General features: G+C 38.8%; 1 protein-coding gene and 1 long non-coding RNA gene across 3 annotated transcripts in view; one reads left to right on the top strand and one right to left on the bottom strand.

Annotated features, from left to right (window-relative positions):
• Positions 1-7,252, top strand: part of HDAC9 (histone deacetylase 9) — a 703,417-nt gene extending 696,165 nt beyond the window's left edge. Inside the window, exon 28 of the mRNA XM_084619569.1 lies at positions 6,858-7,252. Within this exon, the coding sequence (XP_084475695.1) occupies positions 6,858-6,897 (40 nt within the window). The 3' untranslated portion in view covers positions 6,898-7,252. The remainder of the gene's footprint in view (positions 1-6,857) is intronic.
• LOC311515993 overlaps positions 1-17,158 on the bottom strand; it is a 63,726-nt gene that overhangs the window by 9,769 nt on the left and 36,799 nt on the right. The gene's annotated exons all lie outside the window — the stretch shown is intronic.

The raw sequence follows: 17,158 nt of genomic DNA, 5'->3' as shown, positions 1-17,158 counted from the left end.
TTAAATTCATGCCCCTGGTTTACCTGGATATAGATTTTATCCAACTAGAAATGAGATATGAAATAAGAAAAGGAGTACTTGTGGCACCTTAGAGACTAACCAATTTATTTGAGCATGAGCTTTCGTGAGCTACAGCTCACTTCATCGGATGCATCCGATGAAGTGAGCTGTAGCTCACGAAAGCTCATGCTCAAATAAATTGGTTAGTCTCTAAGGTGCCACAAGTACTCCTTTTCTTTTTGCAAAGACAGACTAACACGGCTGTTACTCTGAAACCTGAGATATGAAATGTAATTCCGAGATGTTGGATTAAAATCCATTTTAGAGGATTCTGTGGTTTCTGAACTAAGGATTGGGATTTTCATCATGTTATAATTTCTTTTGGAAAGATTAAGGACCAGATCCTGAGATGCAGCTGTTTTTCATAGACTGCCAGTCATGGTGGGGGGTGTATGTGCAGAGGTGCATAATGCTGGTTTTTGCACTCCTCTGACCCTAGTGTCATCTCTGCGCAGGACTAATCCACCTGCATCAAATTAGAGTATCGTGAGGGCTGCTCTAATTTATGCCAACTGTAAACAGTGCGAGTGGGAGGAAACCACACTCTAGGATTGGCATGGCACAAGGTATTCTGGCCAAGCCCTTTCCTTTCTTGCCTATCTTGTCCTGCTATTCCAGGGCAAGGATAAGAGCCTTATACCAGAAATCACCTTTACACAGTAGTGATCCTCCACAGCTGAGCTAGACGAGGGCCACATTCTGCTGGGCACTGAAACAGCCACACCACACCAGAAAACCTGTTCCTAAGAATGCATTTCTATTGGGAAATTGCAGAACTACTAACTGCAGTTTGTAACCTATCATTTAAATCAGCTTCTGTACCAAATGACTGGAGGATAGCTAATGTGATGCCCATTATTTAAAAAGGCTCCAGCGGCGATCCCAGCAATTACAGCCCAGTAAGCCTAAATTCAGTACCAGGCAGATTGGCTGAAATGATAGTTAAGAACAGAATTATCAGACACATAGATGAACATGATTTGTTGGGGAAGAGTCAACATGGTTTTTGTAAAGGGAAATCATGCCTGACCAATCTACTAGAATTCTTTGAGGGGGTCAGCAAGGATGTGGGCATAGGGGATCCAGTGGATATAGTGTACTTAGATTTTCAGAACGCCTTTGACAAGGTCCCTCACCCAAGGCTCTTAAGCAAACGAAGGTGTTATGGGATAAGAGGGGTAGGTCCTCTAATGGATTGGTAACTGGTTAAAAGATAGGAAACAAAGAGTAGGAATAAATGGTCAGTTTTCAGAATGGAGAGAGCTAAATAGTGGTGTCCCTGAGGGGTCTGTACTGGGACCAGTCCTATTCAACATATTCATAAATGATCTGGAAAAAGGGGTAAACAGTGAGGTGGCAAAATTTGCAGATGATACAAAACTACTCATGATAGTTAAGTCCAAAGCAGATTGAAAAGAGTTAAAAAGGGATCTCATAAAACTGGGTGACTGGACAACAAAATGGCAGATGAAATTCAATGTTGATAAATGCAAAGTAATGTACATTGGAAAACATAATCCCAGTTATATATACCAAATGATGATCTTGGAGTCATTGTGAATAGTTCTCTGAAAACATCCACGCAATGTGCAGTGGAAGTCAAAAAAGCTTACAGAATGTTGGGAATCATTAAGAAAGGGATAGATAATAAGACAGAAAATATCATATTGCCTCTATATAAATCCCTGGTACTCCCACATCTTGAATACTGTGTTCAGATCCGGTCACCCCATCTCAAAAAAATATATATTTTGGAATTGGAAAAGGTATAGAAAAGGGCAACAAAAATGATTAGGGGTATGGAACAGCTTCCATATGGGGAGAGATTAATAAGACAGGGAATTTTCAACTTGGAAAAGAGATTAATATGATATGATAGAGGTCTATAAATTCATGACTGGTGTGGAGAAAGTAAATAAGGAAGTGTTATTTACTTCTTCTCATAACACAAGAACTAGGGATCACCAAATGAAATTAATTGGCAGCAGGTTTAAAACAAACACAAGGAAGTATTTCTTCACACAACTCAAAGTCAGCCTGTGGAACTCTTTGCCAGAGGATGTTGTGAAGACCAAGACTACAACAGCATTAAAAAAAACCAGATAAGTTCATGAAGGATAGGTCCATCAATGGCTATTAGCCAGGACAGGCAGGGATGCAAAACCATGCTCTGAAGTGTCCCTAGCCTCCGTTTGCCAGAAACTGGGATTAGGTGATAGGGGATGGATCACTTGATGATTACCTGTTCTGTTCATTCCCTCTGAAGCACCTGTATTGGCCACTGTTGGAAGAGAGGATAGTGGGCTAGATGGGCCAATAATCTGACTCAGTATGGCTATTCTTATGTTCTTACGCTATTTGAGCATTTGACAGTCCTCTGTTGCTTAGAACCATACCTTGTACTTTTATTTTTAATCTCAGTGTGATGATGTTGAGCTGAGAAATCTGTGTAATTCCAATTTCTAAAATGAGGAAAACACTTTTTTGGTGACATACAATTTTTTTCTCCTGTATTCTTAACAGTGAATGAAAAAATATAGAAACAAATCATTTTAAACAGTATTCCAAATAAATGTTTTAATTCCAGATTTGGGATCAGAAGGAGGATTTTTTTTTCAGCAGGCTGATTTTTGAAAACCAGACTGTTCATTAAGGGCAGAATAACAAAGTATCTGAAAGATCATAAGATGTTAGGATCTAGCCAGCCTGAATTCTGCAAAGGAAAATCATGTCTCACTAATCGCTTAGAATTCTTTGAACATGTCAGTAGAGTAGTGGATAAGGAAGAACAGCTGGCAGAATTGGTTTAGACTTTCAAAAGGGCTTTGACTGCTACTAAAGATATTAAATAGTCATGGGGTGAGAGGCAAAGTGCTGTAATGCATCAAATACTGGCTCGGAGACAGAAAGTAAAGAGTAATTTTTATCATGGCAAAAGTTAACAAAGGGTGCCTCAAAGGTGTGTAGTAGGTTCAGTGTTATTTAATATGTTTATTAATGATCTGGAAAGTGGGGTGAATAATGAGTAGCAAAATTTGACTCAAAGTTATTTAGGTTAGTTATCACCAGAGAGGACTGAGTGGAACTTCAGAGAGAATTAAACAAGCTATGTGAATGAGCAACTTGATGGGAACTGAAGTTCAATGCTGATAAAGTGCACATTGGAGGGAAAAAGTTGAACTACTCAGACATTTTTCAGGCATCTAAATTAACGGTATCAGCTCAAGAAAGAAATATGGGGATCATTATAGACAGCTCAATGAAGACCTCTGCTCTATGTGCAGCTATAGTCAAAAAGCAAACAAGAAGTTAGGATGCATAAGGAGTAGGATAGCAAATAATAAAAAGAATAGTATAATACCTTTATATAAATGAGTGGTGCACCCTTATCTGCAGCACTGTGTGCTGTGCTGATCACCCCATCTTCAAAAAGCAATTACAGAACTAGAGGGGACTCAGAGAACGGTGATGAGAGTGAGCAAGGGCACAGAAAAATACTTGTATGAAAAGAGATTGAAAAGATTAGGACTCTTGACCTTAGAGGGAGACGAGTAAGAGGGAACATGATAAAGCATATAAAACAATGATGGTATGGAGAAGGTACATCAGGATCTTCAGTTCTCCTTGTTAAAATACAAGAACAAAGACAAAAATTGAAAACTGAGAAAGGAAATGTATTAAACATTGCCACAGAAGTCATTGAGGCCAAGAATTTAACAAGATTCAAAATGAGATTGTTTATTTATATGGATAGCAAGAATATCCAACATTATCGTTATTAATAACAAAATTTGGAAAGGATTCCAAACCTCATTCTTCAGGTTTCAAGCCAATCTCTAACTCTAAGAGACAAGGATGAGACCTAATGTGCGTATATGTGTGTTGGGAGGTGGAGGTGGGGTGGGCAGATTATCCCAGACCTTTCTACAGTCGCCTTCTTTCACCTTCTTGGAGGGATCTACTACCAGTCACTCTCAGAAACAGAACACTGGACTAGATGGATTTCAAGTCTGATTCCGTATGTCAGTTCCTAGATTATGATGTGAGAATGAATTCAAAGGAAGATGGATTAGTGAGCAGAGAAACCAGGTGAAGTGGTCAAAGTTGCAGGATAATATATTTAAGAATCCATGGATTTTCAATTTGGCATGTGGGTATCACTTCTACATAGGCGAGTGTGTGTGTGTGTGTGTAATGATATATATACACAGACACATATATTATATATATATGTAAAATATGGTCAATTTCTGCTTTTAGCTTAATCCTTGCAATCCTATTGAAGTCAATGGTTTGCATGAATATAAAGGAAAGAAAACGGTCTGTTAAAATCAACACAATTGTCAAAATCCCTAAAAACTATTCTCTAATAACTTTTCTATACATAAAAATAGCATGACTTTATAGTCTGATATTTTGTGATCTTCCAGGGCTCTAAGTGGATTTAGTGAAAAGATGGGACTCTCCCCTTGGAACTGGTGGGAAGCTCTGAAGGCTAGGAAGCTAATAGACCTGTAGCCTGTCACTGGTATAGGCTCTGATCCTTCCAGATGAGGGATAAATTAGAATATGGGCGAATTCACATTGTGGGAAAGATGGCTGTGTTTATCCAGCCTGTTGTCTGTAGCACAAAATGGCAGCTATTTGAAACTGCTCAGAAGTTTGAAATATTAGATGCATCCTCTGGGGAGATGGATTAGCAGAGTTCAGGTGAGACAGTCAAGAATCACAGAATCATAGAAAAGCCAATACATCAAGTATAGAATCATAGGAATGCTATGATAAGCCTTGTGGAGAGGTTATGCTAGGAGGCTCTCTCTTCACCTCCACTGGTAGCAGATAGGCAGAACCTAGTAGCTTCTATTCTGGGACCCATTTCTGTTGACAATGATGTGCATTTTTGGGGGCAAATGCTATGAAAACCCTAGGTTATACAACACATCCCTACTCTCTCACACAAATCAACCATCCTAAGATAATTTGTCTATCTGTAGCTTGATTTTTGTACATTTTGTCTGTTAGCCTTAATATACATGTTGTATACACAGTGATGACTCACTTCGAGATGTTGTGATGAGTGCATATTTACCACAGAGTCAGTGGGGCATTTATACCCTATCACTGGAATTCAGTGCACCACACTGAGTAGTGGGCCATGTGTTAGTGATCTCAAGAGGGGACTGGGACGCCTTCATCAGGCCACAGAATGGCTGCGTAGCTCATTGAAACATTTAAAAAATACCACTGAAAAATTTAACCTACTTTTTCCCTAAAATGTCCATGAACATGGGCATATGCTTATGCCCCCTTCCATGTGTGGCAATAGTCTGTCTGGAAATAGATACACCAATCCTATCCAGCCCTGCTCCTGCCACATTTTCAAACATACCTTCACAGAACTGTATGCATGGGAGTACACTTCTGTAGAGCTCCCATAAATTCCATTCCCTTTCAACTCCCAGGAGCAGCAGAACGTGAGTGGTTACGTTGCATATGAGACCCTCCACAGCGTGGGGAAGGGGGAAGGATTTGTGCTTTATGAATTAATAATCCAAACACATTGTAAAAATCTTTATGGAAAGTAGTCAGTTACAAGATATTTGCTTTTTCATATTACACTCGTTTTATTTTATTTTTTTCAAAATACCAGAAGTGATTAGTGATTGGATTAATAACCTGTATAAATTCCTTTAAAGAGACACTGCTGAATTTTCATTGGAGGAGCCTTAAATAAAGTCCAGATTCAGTTAAAGTTCTTTGGCTTCCTTGCTGCAGAAACCCGTGTAAGACTATGCAAGCCCTAAATAATTAATTTTCTAGGGCTTGCATGAGAGCTTCCACTTCCTGGGGGAGGTTTTATTGAATCCAAACGTTAAGTGAGATTTACTGGTGAATGCCTCTTTTTGGTTTAGCCTTCCTCTCATGTAAAAAAATGGCTTGAACTGCCTTTTTTGTTTTTCAATTGAAGTTCCAAGCTTAGATATTGTTTGTCAAATTATTTCTTAGGAAAAAAAATGGTCATGTCCAAATTCTTAAGATCTTCAACAATGAGGTTTCTAATATAATCTTTGACAATCCCTTATATAGTGGATGCTGATACTGGGGCAGATCCTCCGCTGGTGTAACTTGTCGTAAAGCTATGACAGTTTATACCAGCTGTACATCTTTAACAGTCGATTTTGGTTTTGCCTGAGTGGAATGTCTCCCAGATGATTTCTAATAAAGGATAGGTGTCTAATCTGATTATATATTATTAATAGATGCCTGCTGTATGGCAGTGATCTGCTAATCAAATTCAGAATTTGGTCTTAGAAATTTTAGGAAGGCATGCAACCAACCACTGTAGTTACGAAAGTGCAGAAGCAAAAATCAGAGGACTGGCATGTCAGCTAACTACATGGTGACTATTTGGTTTTAATGGTATGGTCCCAGTTGAAGAAGAGTAATTAATTTTTAGTTGCAAATGCTTGAAAAATAAAAGTATTCCAGCTAATTTTTTCATTAAATTAATTGACTCTGCTGACACAACGCATGTACATTTCTGAACCTGACATTATAAAATATTCTGACATATTTTAATATAAACAGGAACATTTGCAGTGATTGCTTAGATCTAAAATGTTTTTCCACTTGACATTTGTTTATACTTCCTAAGAAAGAAACTCTATTTATGGATAACTGAATAACACAAATAAACATCAGAGAGAGTTGAAAAATCAGCTTTGATTATGCATGAAAATCTACAATGTCATTGTGTACTCTTGCGCTGTATTCTGATTGCCTGTTTATTTTTACAGAGCTGCTGGCGAGCCCATGGAAGAAGAACCAGCCTTGTGAAGTGCCAAGTCCTCCCTGATATTTCCTGTGTGTGACATCATTGTGTATCCCCCCAAAGCACCCTCAGACATGTCTTGTCTGCTGCTTGGGTGGCACAGATCAGATGGAACATAAACACTGGGCACAAACCTCTGAACAGCAGCTTCACTTGTTCTTTGGATGGACTTGAAAGGGCCCTAAAGATTCCTTAAATGTAACCGCTACAATTCTAAAGTTACCATAAATCAGGCTTGAGAGAAAGAGCCTAGTGCATGCTTTTAATATGCTGTGTGACCCACTCACTGACATAAATTGTGAAATAGAAATATTAAAATATTTTACATGATAGATTACTGATAGCTACAAAAATTGCAACATCCAGCAAAATTCTGGGGAAACTCCACGAATCACTCTTTCTGACATTCTGAAAAACTTTTTACTGGGTAATCGTTTTCACACTGTTAAATTGTTAATAGAACTTGTTGTCTGTGCTTCGTGTAATGAAATAATGGATAGTTCATAAACCGTGTCTTTTTAAGGCAATGTACTGAATTCTTGTTTGGATAAATTAAAGACGTGTAAATTAGGATGAGAGAATTTTAGCTAAAAGGAAAGCACTGCTTGCTGTACTTTAAGTCCCCCAAAGTACTGTGCTTAGTGGTGTGTTGTTTTATTTTCTCTCTTTCTAGAATTATATCCATGTTTAATGTATAATTTTATATCAATAACACCATAATCAAGGTTCTCTACAATGAGTGATCTTCTGCCTTTTTAAAAATGCTGCACTCTGCAGAGTTGACAGTAGCTTTCAGCATATGTGCGTTAGAGACTCATATAGTCTCTGAAAAATGGATGACTTTTCAAAAGTTGTTTTAGTTTGTTTTGCATCCTGACTCTAAGAAGAGAAAGCTTAAGTATTTGTGTGAGCTCATTGGAAGCTCAGGTGTTTCTGCAGTGATAATTTGTTGAGAGGTTTTTTTACACGTCACCATCTGAATGCAAACAGATTATTTTCATTACTGCAGACTCACAGAAGTTAGTGTTGCTTAAAAAGTTTCAAAGGGTTTAGTCTATATTTTAGATCCTTAAAAGTAGCAAAATGTCCTTGAAAAGTGACTTTAACTCCTTAAATTAATGTTTGAGAGTGTAATATAGAACTGTGCCTTTAGCAGATAATGAACACTTAAACTATTACACATGTTGCCTTATTGTCAGAAGGTAAAAGGGAACAGGGCATTTATGTAGAATACTTTAAATGAACACAAATTGTGATACAGCAAGTTTAGTTTTGTTTACAATGTCCCCCAACCCCCACACCAGTGAACCCTGGGAGCTGTTTTACTTACCTTGAAGAATTCTACTTGCAGTATTTGAAAGCTGGCTTTGCTTTTGAAAGTAAGTGATGTTCATTTTTTATATATTTTCCAAACTCAAAGGATATATTAAAGCCATAAGTGAAGACTGTCATGCTTTTTATTCAAAAATCTCAAAGAAACCTTAATTAAAACAAGATTTTGGGGAATGCCATGATATGAAAGATATGGAACAATATGGTTTCAGTTATAGGGGACTCAAACCTGTAAATCAAAGATGAAAGATTTCACTCAAATAGAATTATATAATTCTCTTTTGTTATGCAGTCAGACTATATTTTTCATGCATTTAGGTTTGTTTACAATTAGCATTTTAATTTTAAAGACTTTTATTACTTATACAAAAACTCTCTTGGAAATCTTGGAAATTTGAGCCACTCTTTGAAATAGGAAATCTAAAAGGAATGTAATTTCCTATAACATGAAGTAGACTTCTATTTTGAAAGAGTTATGTTAAAATGGATATATACCATTCATTAATTTTTAAAATAAAATAAAATTCTGCCCACACCTTTTATGAGCTAATTCCTGCTTGTTTTACTAATGAAAATAGTCCCAACAGGCTAAATTCATTCAGGTGTAATTCTCTCCCATGGAATTAAACCAAAGCTGAATATGGTCCATTGACTTGAATGGGACTATTCAGATGAATAAAGCAATCAGGATTTGGTCCTGTATTATCAAAGGAGCTAGTTATGACAATCTTACCTGTCAGTTATTGCAATTTTCTAGTAATCATCAAAGAAACTGTGCTCCAAGGAAACCAAGAACCATGGCTGATGGATTGGGTATTTTAAAACAGTTGTCCTGATTTAAAACAATGTGATGTAATATTTTATTTGGATACATAATTGGGAGGATTTAAAAATAACCTAAAAATCTATTTGCATTTTCTAGCATATATTCAAATAAGAATGACTGATCTACACTAATTTAACTCTGTATTTATGGGGGGAAATGTGCAGGCATCAGCTAAGTCAGTCTTGGTAATTGGAATCATTTTACAATTTCCAAGACCATTTGGATTAAAAATACATTATTAAAGCAATCACACATTCATGCTTTCCTATAGACAGACATTCATATATGAGACTGTACACTGTTGGTTCCAGTTAGAATCGTTTGGAGAAGCAAATGTGCAGATAAACTACACATAGGATTAATGACATATGACTGTGCCTGCTCTTGTTCCCACTGAAGTCAATAACAAAACTCTCATCGATTTCAGTGGAAGGAAGATTGGGCCCTGTATTTGCAAGTTCAGAGCACCATTGCTTTTTGATTATACCATTACAAGATACAGCATAGCCCTGTGGGACATGACTGAAGCTTATGGAGAATATCAACACTCTCTTTAAAACAAACCAGTGCTTTCTGAGAGGGCAGTTTCACTTGCTGCTGTTTTATTTTCATTGTTTTTTTTTTTTATTTTGATTACCAACAATAGCTCCCCATGGGATGCTGTTTGACTCTCTCCCATTTAAGCACAGATTTTAGCCATATCTCTTGGTCAATAATCACACCCACCCACTTAAAAATGCTTGTTTTTAATTGAAATCAAGCCCAAATTTCCAAAAGTGTTCACTAATTTTAGGTGTCTCCATTTTTCAGTTTCCAAGTTTAGACATGTAAGAATTGACTTGCAGAGGAATGGCAGACTTGTAGCAACCATTGACTTAAACTTGAGTTGGACATGACTCACACTTCTGAAAATTAAGTCCCCAGTGTCTAAAGTTGGCCACCAAAAAAATGAGGCTCACAAAATTAGATTACTTCTGAAAATGTGGGCCTAAATATTCATACAATGGGACATTCATATGGGAGCCATTATGTCATGGAGAAGGTGGAGTCAAAGGAGGCATACAGAGGCCTGGGACCTCCATGTGATTCTCTTACCTACTATGGAAGTCAGAACCTCAGCCAGTTTTGGGGACAATCACTCCCCTGTCATTTCTATAGGTGTTCATGGTTCAGGTGGGAGACCTTGCAGGAAATTCAGAATCGAAACTCATAGTGATTCCAAGCCCCTGTATCTGATAAACCAGATGGGGATAGCATGTAGCATAATATCAAGACCAACTTGTTTTTCTGCACTATAATACCTTTACTGGACTGGGGTGGAAATAACGATGAATATTCAACCGCTAATAACTCAGTGTATCCTGTGGTTCATTTTCTAACTTTTCTTGTGGGAATCATATGTGTACTAATTTGTTTTAGTACAAGGTGCAGCAATTATGGGCCTGATTCTGTGGTTCTTACTTCCCATAAAAGTAATCTAAGCCCACAGAAGTCTAGCCAATGTAAAGACTGCAGGATGGGTCCTTTGCTTGCATACCTACTTAATTTTACTTACCATGAAAGTGAGGAAACTAGTTTGAGGAAATCAAACCTGAAAAACCCACTAACCTCTATTATATAAAACTAATAAAATAACTAGAGAATAAAAATAACTCTTATATAAGCAAAGCTTACTTTGTCTTTTATATTAAAAAAAACCCCAACAAAGCACAGCTAAGGATAAGGTGGCAAAATTATTCTCTGACTGGAATATCTTGGGGTTTTTTTTCCTGCAGATATCTTGTCTGAATACAGACTCCCTTAGAAGCTGGGACGCATAATTGGAGATGAAATATTAGAAAGTTTGTGCTGAAGCCAACTCCAGAGGTACTGCAGAGACCAAGAACTGGAGACAGACTAGTTTGTGTAGACATACAGCTAAACACTTCCAGGGCAATCTGTCTGGAACGAGGAACCCAGGGGAAGATTGCCACAGCCACAAATGGCAATTAGACACCTAAGCCCCATTAACTTGTAGCACAAAGTGCCTAACTGCCATCTACACCTCTGAAAATTCCTCTCCCCTTCCAAAAAAAAAAAAAAAAAAGTAAAAAAAGAATAGCGACAATTAGGTGCCCTGCCCTTAAAATGTGCTCCATGTAGTCATCCCTCTTACCTAAAATGCACAAGCCTCGAGAAGAGATGCTGTCTAACATGAGAACTATAGAGAAATAGAAGGTTCTGCTCCAGTGGTCCTTCCAAGGGCCTAAATAACAGTAAACACAGTTGTTTTATTTTAAAAGGTCGCTCATAGGACCTGGTGAACCACTGTAAAGTGTGTGGGGGGAGGGGAGAGGGGTCATTTTGGTTATTTTTTTCAGACTCCATATGGAGGTAAAAGAGAATAAATATGTTGATAGGGGAAGCCTCCTGGGAAAGAATTTCTCTTAACTCTGCTACCTGGAATTGGAAGGGTTTGGGGATTTTGTTGTTTCTTTAGCTTTTACTTTTCACTTCACTTATTATGTGTTTCATTTTGACTATGCTTTATTTTGCAGAGTACAAAATCTGTTAGTTCTGACAGAAGCCTCTATGCTTGATGTGGGAATAAGAATAACTTATCTCCGTCACTTCTCACAGAATAAACAGTCTTCTTTATTTGCAATTAAATGCTTAGTTTTGTAACAGATCCAAACTGGAGTCAGTATTTTATTAGTTCGATTTCACTGTCTGTCTGCTGATTGTTGTGACTTTGAAACTAACATTCCTTTCTAACCTCAAAAATGGCCCATTTGGGGACTAGCAAGGTAATATTTTCATTTGGTCCGAAAGGGGGATTTTTGTTCCATGGCATCTTGCTACCAGCTCAGCAGAAGCGAAGTTTTAGGCACTAGTAACTAGCACACCACAAGAGAAAAGCTAAAAACAAAAAGAACTTTCCAGCTGGTACTGCATATACTGTATGTACTCTCCAGTCCCTCCTCATAGAGCTGGATTCTGCAGCTCTGCATTTTATGACCATTTATAAAGTATTCTGCATATGAGGCTGCTTGGTTTTAAAAGCTGAATGTGAATGATTAAGCTGTAACACTGTAGGTCCAGTCATGTAGTACTTGGAGTGTGCATAAGGTCCGCAGAAATATGAACCATAAACCTTAGGAGCTCTGTCACTATATTATGTGAGAGGTGATTCTTCTTTGCTAAATCTCCAAATGCTTTTCCTGAATTTTAAGGTACTCCCCAGGGTATTTCTGGATATTCGCTGCCTGTAGGCACATCTGCAAAGGCAAAGTTGCATGGAGCCTGATCCAAAGTCCACTGAAGACAATGGAACATCTCCCATTGACTTCAATGTGCTTTGGATGAGGTCCATTAAGCAGCGCTGGATCCAGACCTAAACTCTGGATCCAAACATGCCTGAACGTGCACATCTGCCCAAGCAAAAAAAAAAGAAAAAAAGGGTGCGGGGGGAGGGCCGGAATTGTGCCGCCCCAAGCACGTGCTTGCTTTGCTGGTGCCTAGAGCCAGTCCTGCTCTGCAGACCCCTCACCCTTGCTACTTTATTTATTACCATGTTAAACTACCTGTTAGGTTTAACATTTTAAAATAAGGATGCAGTAGAACAACAAAAAGCAACACCTGGTACATTTGTTGTTAAATCTTTCAGAACAAGCTTGTTGCTGTGTATGTCAACAATGCTGCTTTTTTCTCTGGTCTAAAGATGCACAGTTGAAATGTCAATTTTTAGTTTAAATTGTTGTTCGCTATCTGTTTCTATAATAAAAGCGATACGTTGGGTTCTCTGCTTTAAAAGTTTCATCGGTCATTTATCTTTCCAGCTTCATTAACGTAGGAGCTGCTGAGAAAAATTTAAATTGCCAAACCTGTTTGGAAAGCAGTGGGATCATCCCAAATGTGCAAAACTCTTCTAGAATAAAAGGTTAATATTAATATTGCTGTGCAACTAAGAGGAGCCAGTGGATCATTATTAGTCCTGATACGTTTTTGTATCTGAAAGCATCCATTGGGTGACTTTGAGTAGTGTTGTGCTCCAAAAATTTGTTGGTTGTAGATATATAGGCGTTGGACTGGTGTAAGTAGACTTCAATCAAGTTGTGAAAATTCCTTTTGTCTTGCGTTTTGTATAATTATTTGACTATTAATCTTGTTCTAGTGTGAATAAAGGCTATTTGAAATAAGATTGTTTCATACTCTGCTCTGGTTTTGCGGGTTTTTTTTCTGTTATTAAAAATCTGGATTAAATAGATGTTCAGCATCTGAACTTGCCACCCTGGTTGAATCAGAGGAATTTGACTAATAAAACATAAAGGGTTGAGTGTGATGAAGCTGGAGTGCATAAAAAACTGAACCGCAAACGTTAATGTAAAAGTAATGTTATATGTCAGACTAAAACCCACATAAGGCAAAAAAGACTCAGAATTAAGGCTGAAAACCCAAGCTCATATTCTGTACTTAATTTTGCTCATTGTTCTGAGGCACTGCGGAATTTGCAGTGGGCCCAATTCTCCCACTATTGAAATATGTATTATCACACACCCTGTTTTGAAAGGTCTTCAGAATCTACTCCTTTTGGGGAAGAAATATACAGTATACTACTGTAATAGTACAAACACTACAGTGTACTACCATATTACTATAATTTGGGGGCTTACTATTGTGTGATAGCATACTAGTTTTCATTTAAGAGCTAAAGACCAGGGTGGAATAAATAAAAAATGTCATATTTAACTTGGAATAAATTTTCATCATATTCACATAATCCAAAGAGGCCTCTGAATTTAGGCCTGTGAAATCCGTTCCTGTGTGTGGTATTTTGTGCTCACAGAATTGGAAAATCTAGCATGCAAATGGCTAGTTGGGTGCACAAGTATCTGATTTGCAAAGGAAAATCCCTGTTTGCCTACACAAATGGGGATTTTGCAGGCACTATTTCAGAGGCCATTTAAAAAAAAAGCCAAAAAAAAAGCCTTATTTCAGTTTAAATTAGTTCTCCAGAATTCAATGTCTTTTTATTTCTTAATCATCCTGATGAGGGGGAGTGGGGGGAAATCTGCCTTGTACAACACATTGTGATTATATAACATTTATATTTGTAGCCATATAATTTACATGGAATATTAAAAAAATGTTCCATGCCCCCAAACAGCTTATATGTCTCATCTATCTGCTTCTCTGGTTGTCTGTAGTTAGTGATATCCATATGAAAAACTGCAGAGCTATGTGATAAATTACACTCATCAGTCTCCTTTTGCAGCCTCACCTGCACACTGTGCATTAGACCATCTCCCCATGGACTAGTTCTAACATTCCAAACTTCTGAGAAACTTCAGACAGACACCAATTCTGTTTTAAAACCAACCTGCCACAGAAATGCTCCTCTGTCTGAAAAAGGGAGGTGCTCTGGTGGACTGGCAGAAGTAAAAGACACTCCTGAGATCCTTCTGCCATTGGGAATGAGTTCCTCCCTACCTCCTCTTGGATTCCTCCTAGCTGGGGAGAGGTTTTCTTCTCAACAATCACAGCCCACCAGCTGCTTTGAAAGGGGTAGAGGGAATTGTCTGGCCCCTTTCTTCTCCTCAGAGGAGATAAATAGCCCTTCAAGGATTGGAGTGTATGTCCACATTGTGCATTCATGTTTGATACCTTGCTTTTCCCCTCCCCTCCAACCAGAGTAAGGTGACATCAAATTTCTGAGGATGCTGTGAGTATTATGCCAATCATCATTGTGTGTGTGTGGTGGGGGAAAGGAAAGGGTGCTGAGAAGGACTTTTTCCCCTCACTAGACACTATGGGTCATTTTGCCTTCCCCACAGGTAGCCTGGATGCTTGAAGTAAGAGATATGTAGGATCCATGTGTGACATTCCATGCTTATTGCACTTTGTCTGGGGACAATGTGGGGGTTGGCTTTGCATGGGGGCCAGTTTCTGAGTAAACCCAATTACAAGGCTTGGATGAGATTCCCTATGTGGCAGAGCTAGCTATTGGTGCCAATGTTTTGTGCAGCTATCACCCTCTTTGCCCTTAGACTGTGAGCTCTCTGAGACAGGGACTCTCTCTTCTAACAAGTGTGCAAACACCCATCACATGGTGAGCACTACCATAACTAAATTAATAATGATCAACTATTAATAACTAACTACAACAACTTTTAATGAATGATGTTTTTACTTACAGAAAACACTATTTTAGGAACATTAATTTTAAGTTACTTGCAGCAGGTGTGACATCCCAGGGTACAATGCAGACCAGGAAAGGGGTATGTCACCCCTACCCTGCAACCTTGGATTCCTTACAATGCGTTGCTGCAGTAGCTCCCACCTCGGCCCCTCACAAACACCCTTGCAGCATGCCACCACACCCCGAGTGTCTGTGTGTAACTGCAACCTGCCAGCCACACTTGGTTTACACTTTGGCTTTTACCAGCCTGGGTTACACTGCAAGGTGACCCCCAACACACTCCAAGTCTTGGATTTCCCTCCCAAAAAATGTGTCTTGCACAGCCCAGCCCTCTCCTGGACAGTCCAAATATATTAAGTCCATTATTCCTTCATAATAATGGGAATAACATACACCAGCTTATTATCTTAAATAGAGTTACCCAGACACTTTAACTTAAACACACTGGATTAACTAAAACAATACAACTACTATTAACTACAAAGAGAGAGATTTTAAGTGAGTACAAGCAAAGCGGCATATGAGTCAGAAATGGTTACAAAAGAAAATAAAGATAAAATGCTTTCTAGCACCTAACTTAGCAAACTATATTAGATTCAAGGCAAAGTTTCTCACCACAGGCTTCCAACAGCATTACTAACCAAACTCTTCAGGTCAGGACCCCTTCCCCAGAGTCCAATAGCTGCTTCTTTTGTCAGGTGCAAAGAGTGAGCTGGACAGGGAGAGAGAGGGGAGAGGTGTCTTTGGGTGCTTGGCCCTCTTTTTTATAGTTTCAGTTCCCCTTCCTGAAAAACATTTCCAGCTGAGAATGTAAGGGACTTTGGATTAGGCCCATACTGAGGCATAATAGTTCCAACCATGGGAGCAGCAGCAGTGCAATCTGTGAGAAGGGAGCAGGTGGAGAGGAGAACTTCAGAAATAGTGCTGCACTCCAGTTGTCTTTTAGCATGTCCAGGCACATCACTCCTTGACTGGGATTAGTGCAGTGACAGACTCTTGTCTAAAATGTAAGTTTTGGAGCCTTTAAGGGACATTCTGGTGCACATATGATGCCAAGGAAGAAAACTACACCTTCATAGGCCTAACCTGAAGCTGATACTATCGCCTTTGAGGCCTGCACTGTAGTTGGGCTGTGGATCTAAGGTGATGTCAGTTAAGTCCTGCTGAATCCTCTTGGTGTGGGTAGACAGGCAATTGGGGTATTTATTCATGATGGCATCCCTTTCTTTTGCTTAGGAGTGTCTCTTTCTATGTCTGTCAGTTTGTTGAGGAAGATAAAGAGTAGTTGAATCATCATCCACCACACACCTCAAACCTCCCCATTCAGGTCTTGACGCTCTTCTTTAGTGTAGCTAAACATGGCCAAAAGGGATGCATACGAGTTTTACCAAACCTCTAAATGGGCCCCAAGTGGCAAAGGGCATCCAAGCAAGTACATTGCTGTATGGGGACAACATTCCTTTTGATTCCTAGAAGGAAAGATCACAGACTAAGAGCTTCAAATGTTTTTTAAAGGTTGTTATTTAGTACAGTATTCACCACCACGCTTTGCCCTGTTCACCTAACAGTGGCGCTATACTGTCAGCATGACTGAGAAGTGACAGAATGAGTCAAACGACCCACACTTACACCTATTTCTATTCAACCCCGCTGACAGGAAATTTTGGTGCCAATGACGCTACATAGGTGTAAGTGACGGCAGAATTTGGCCTTTGGGAGGGAGTCCCAGTCCCTCTTGCAGCTCCCTCTGCCACAATCCCCCTCTGCACATGGATCACTTTTATTCCCTCATTTTATTAGCTCATGTAGCAAAACAGACATTTTCCGATGGCAGTGTGCACCAGCTCTCAACTGGTGTTCAACACCAGTAGGAGTTGCTTAGTTTCATATTCCCTGTAGTTTGCTTTCTTTTGAATAGCAAAACAGCCAT

This window comes from Lepidochelys olivacea, assembly GCF_965140295.1.
Source record: "Lepidochelys olivacea isolate rLepOli2 genome assembly, chromosome: 2".
Lineage (NCBI taxonomy): Eukaryota > Metazoa > Chordata > Testudines > Cheloniidae > Lepidochelys > Lepidochelys olivacea.
Note: the sequence above shows the minus strand (reverse complement) of the source record. Positions and strands in the feature narration are given on the sequence as shown.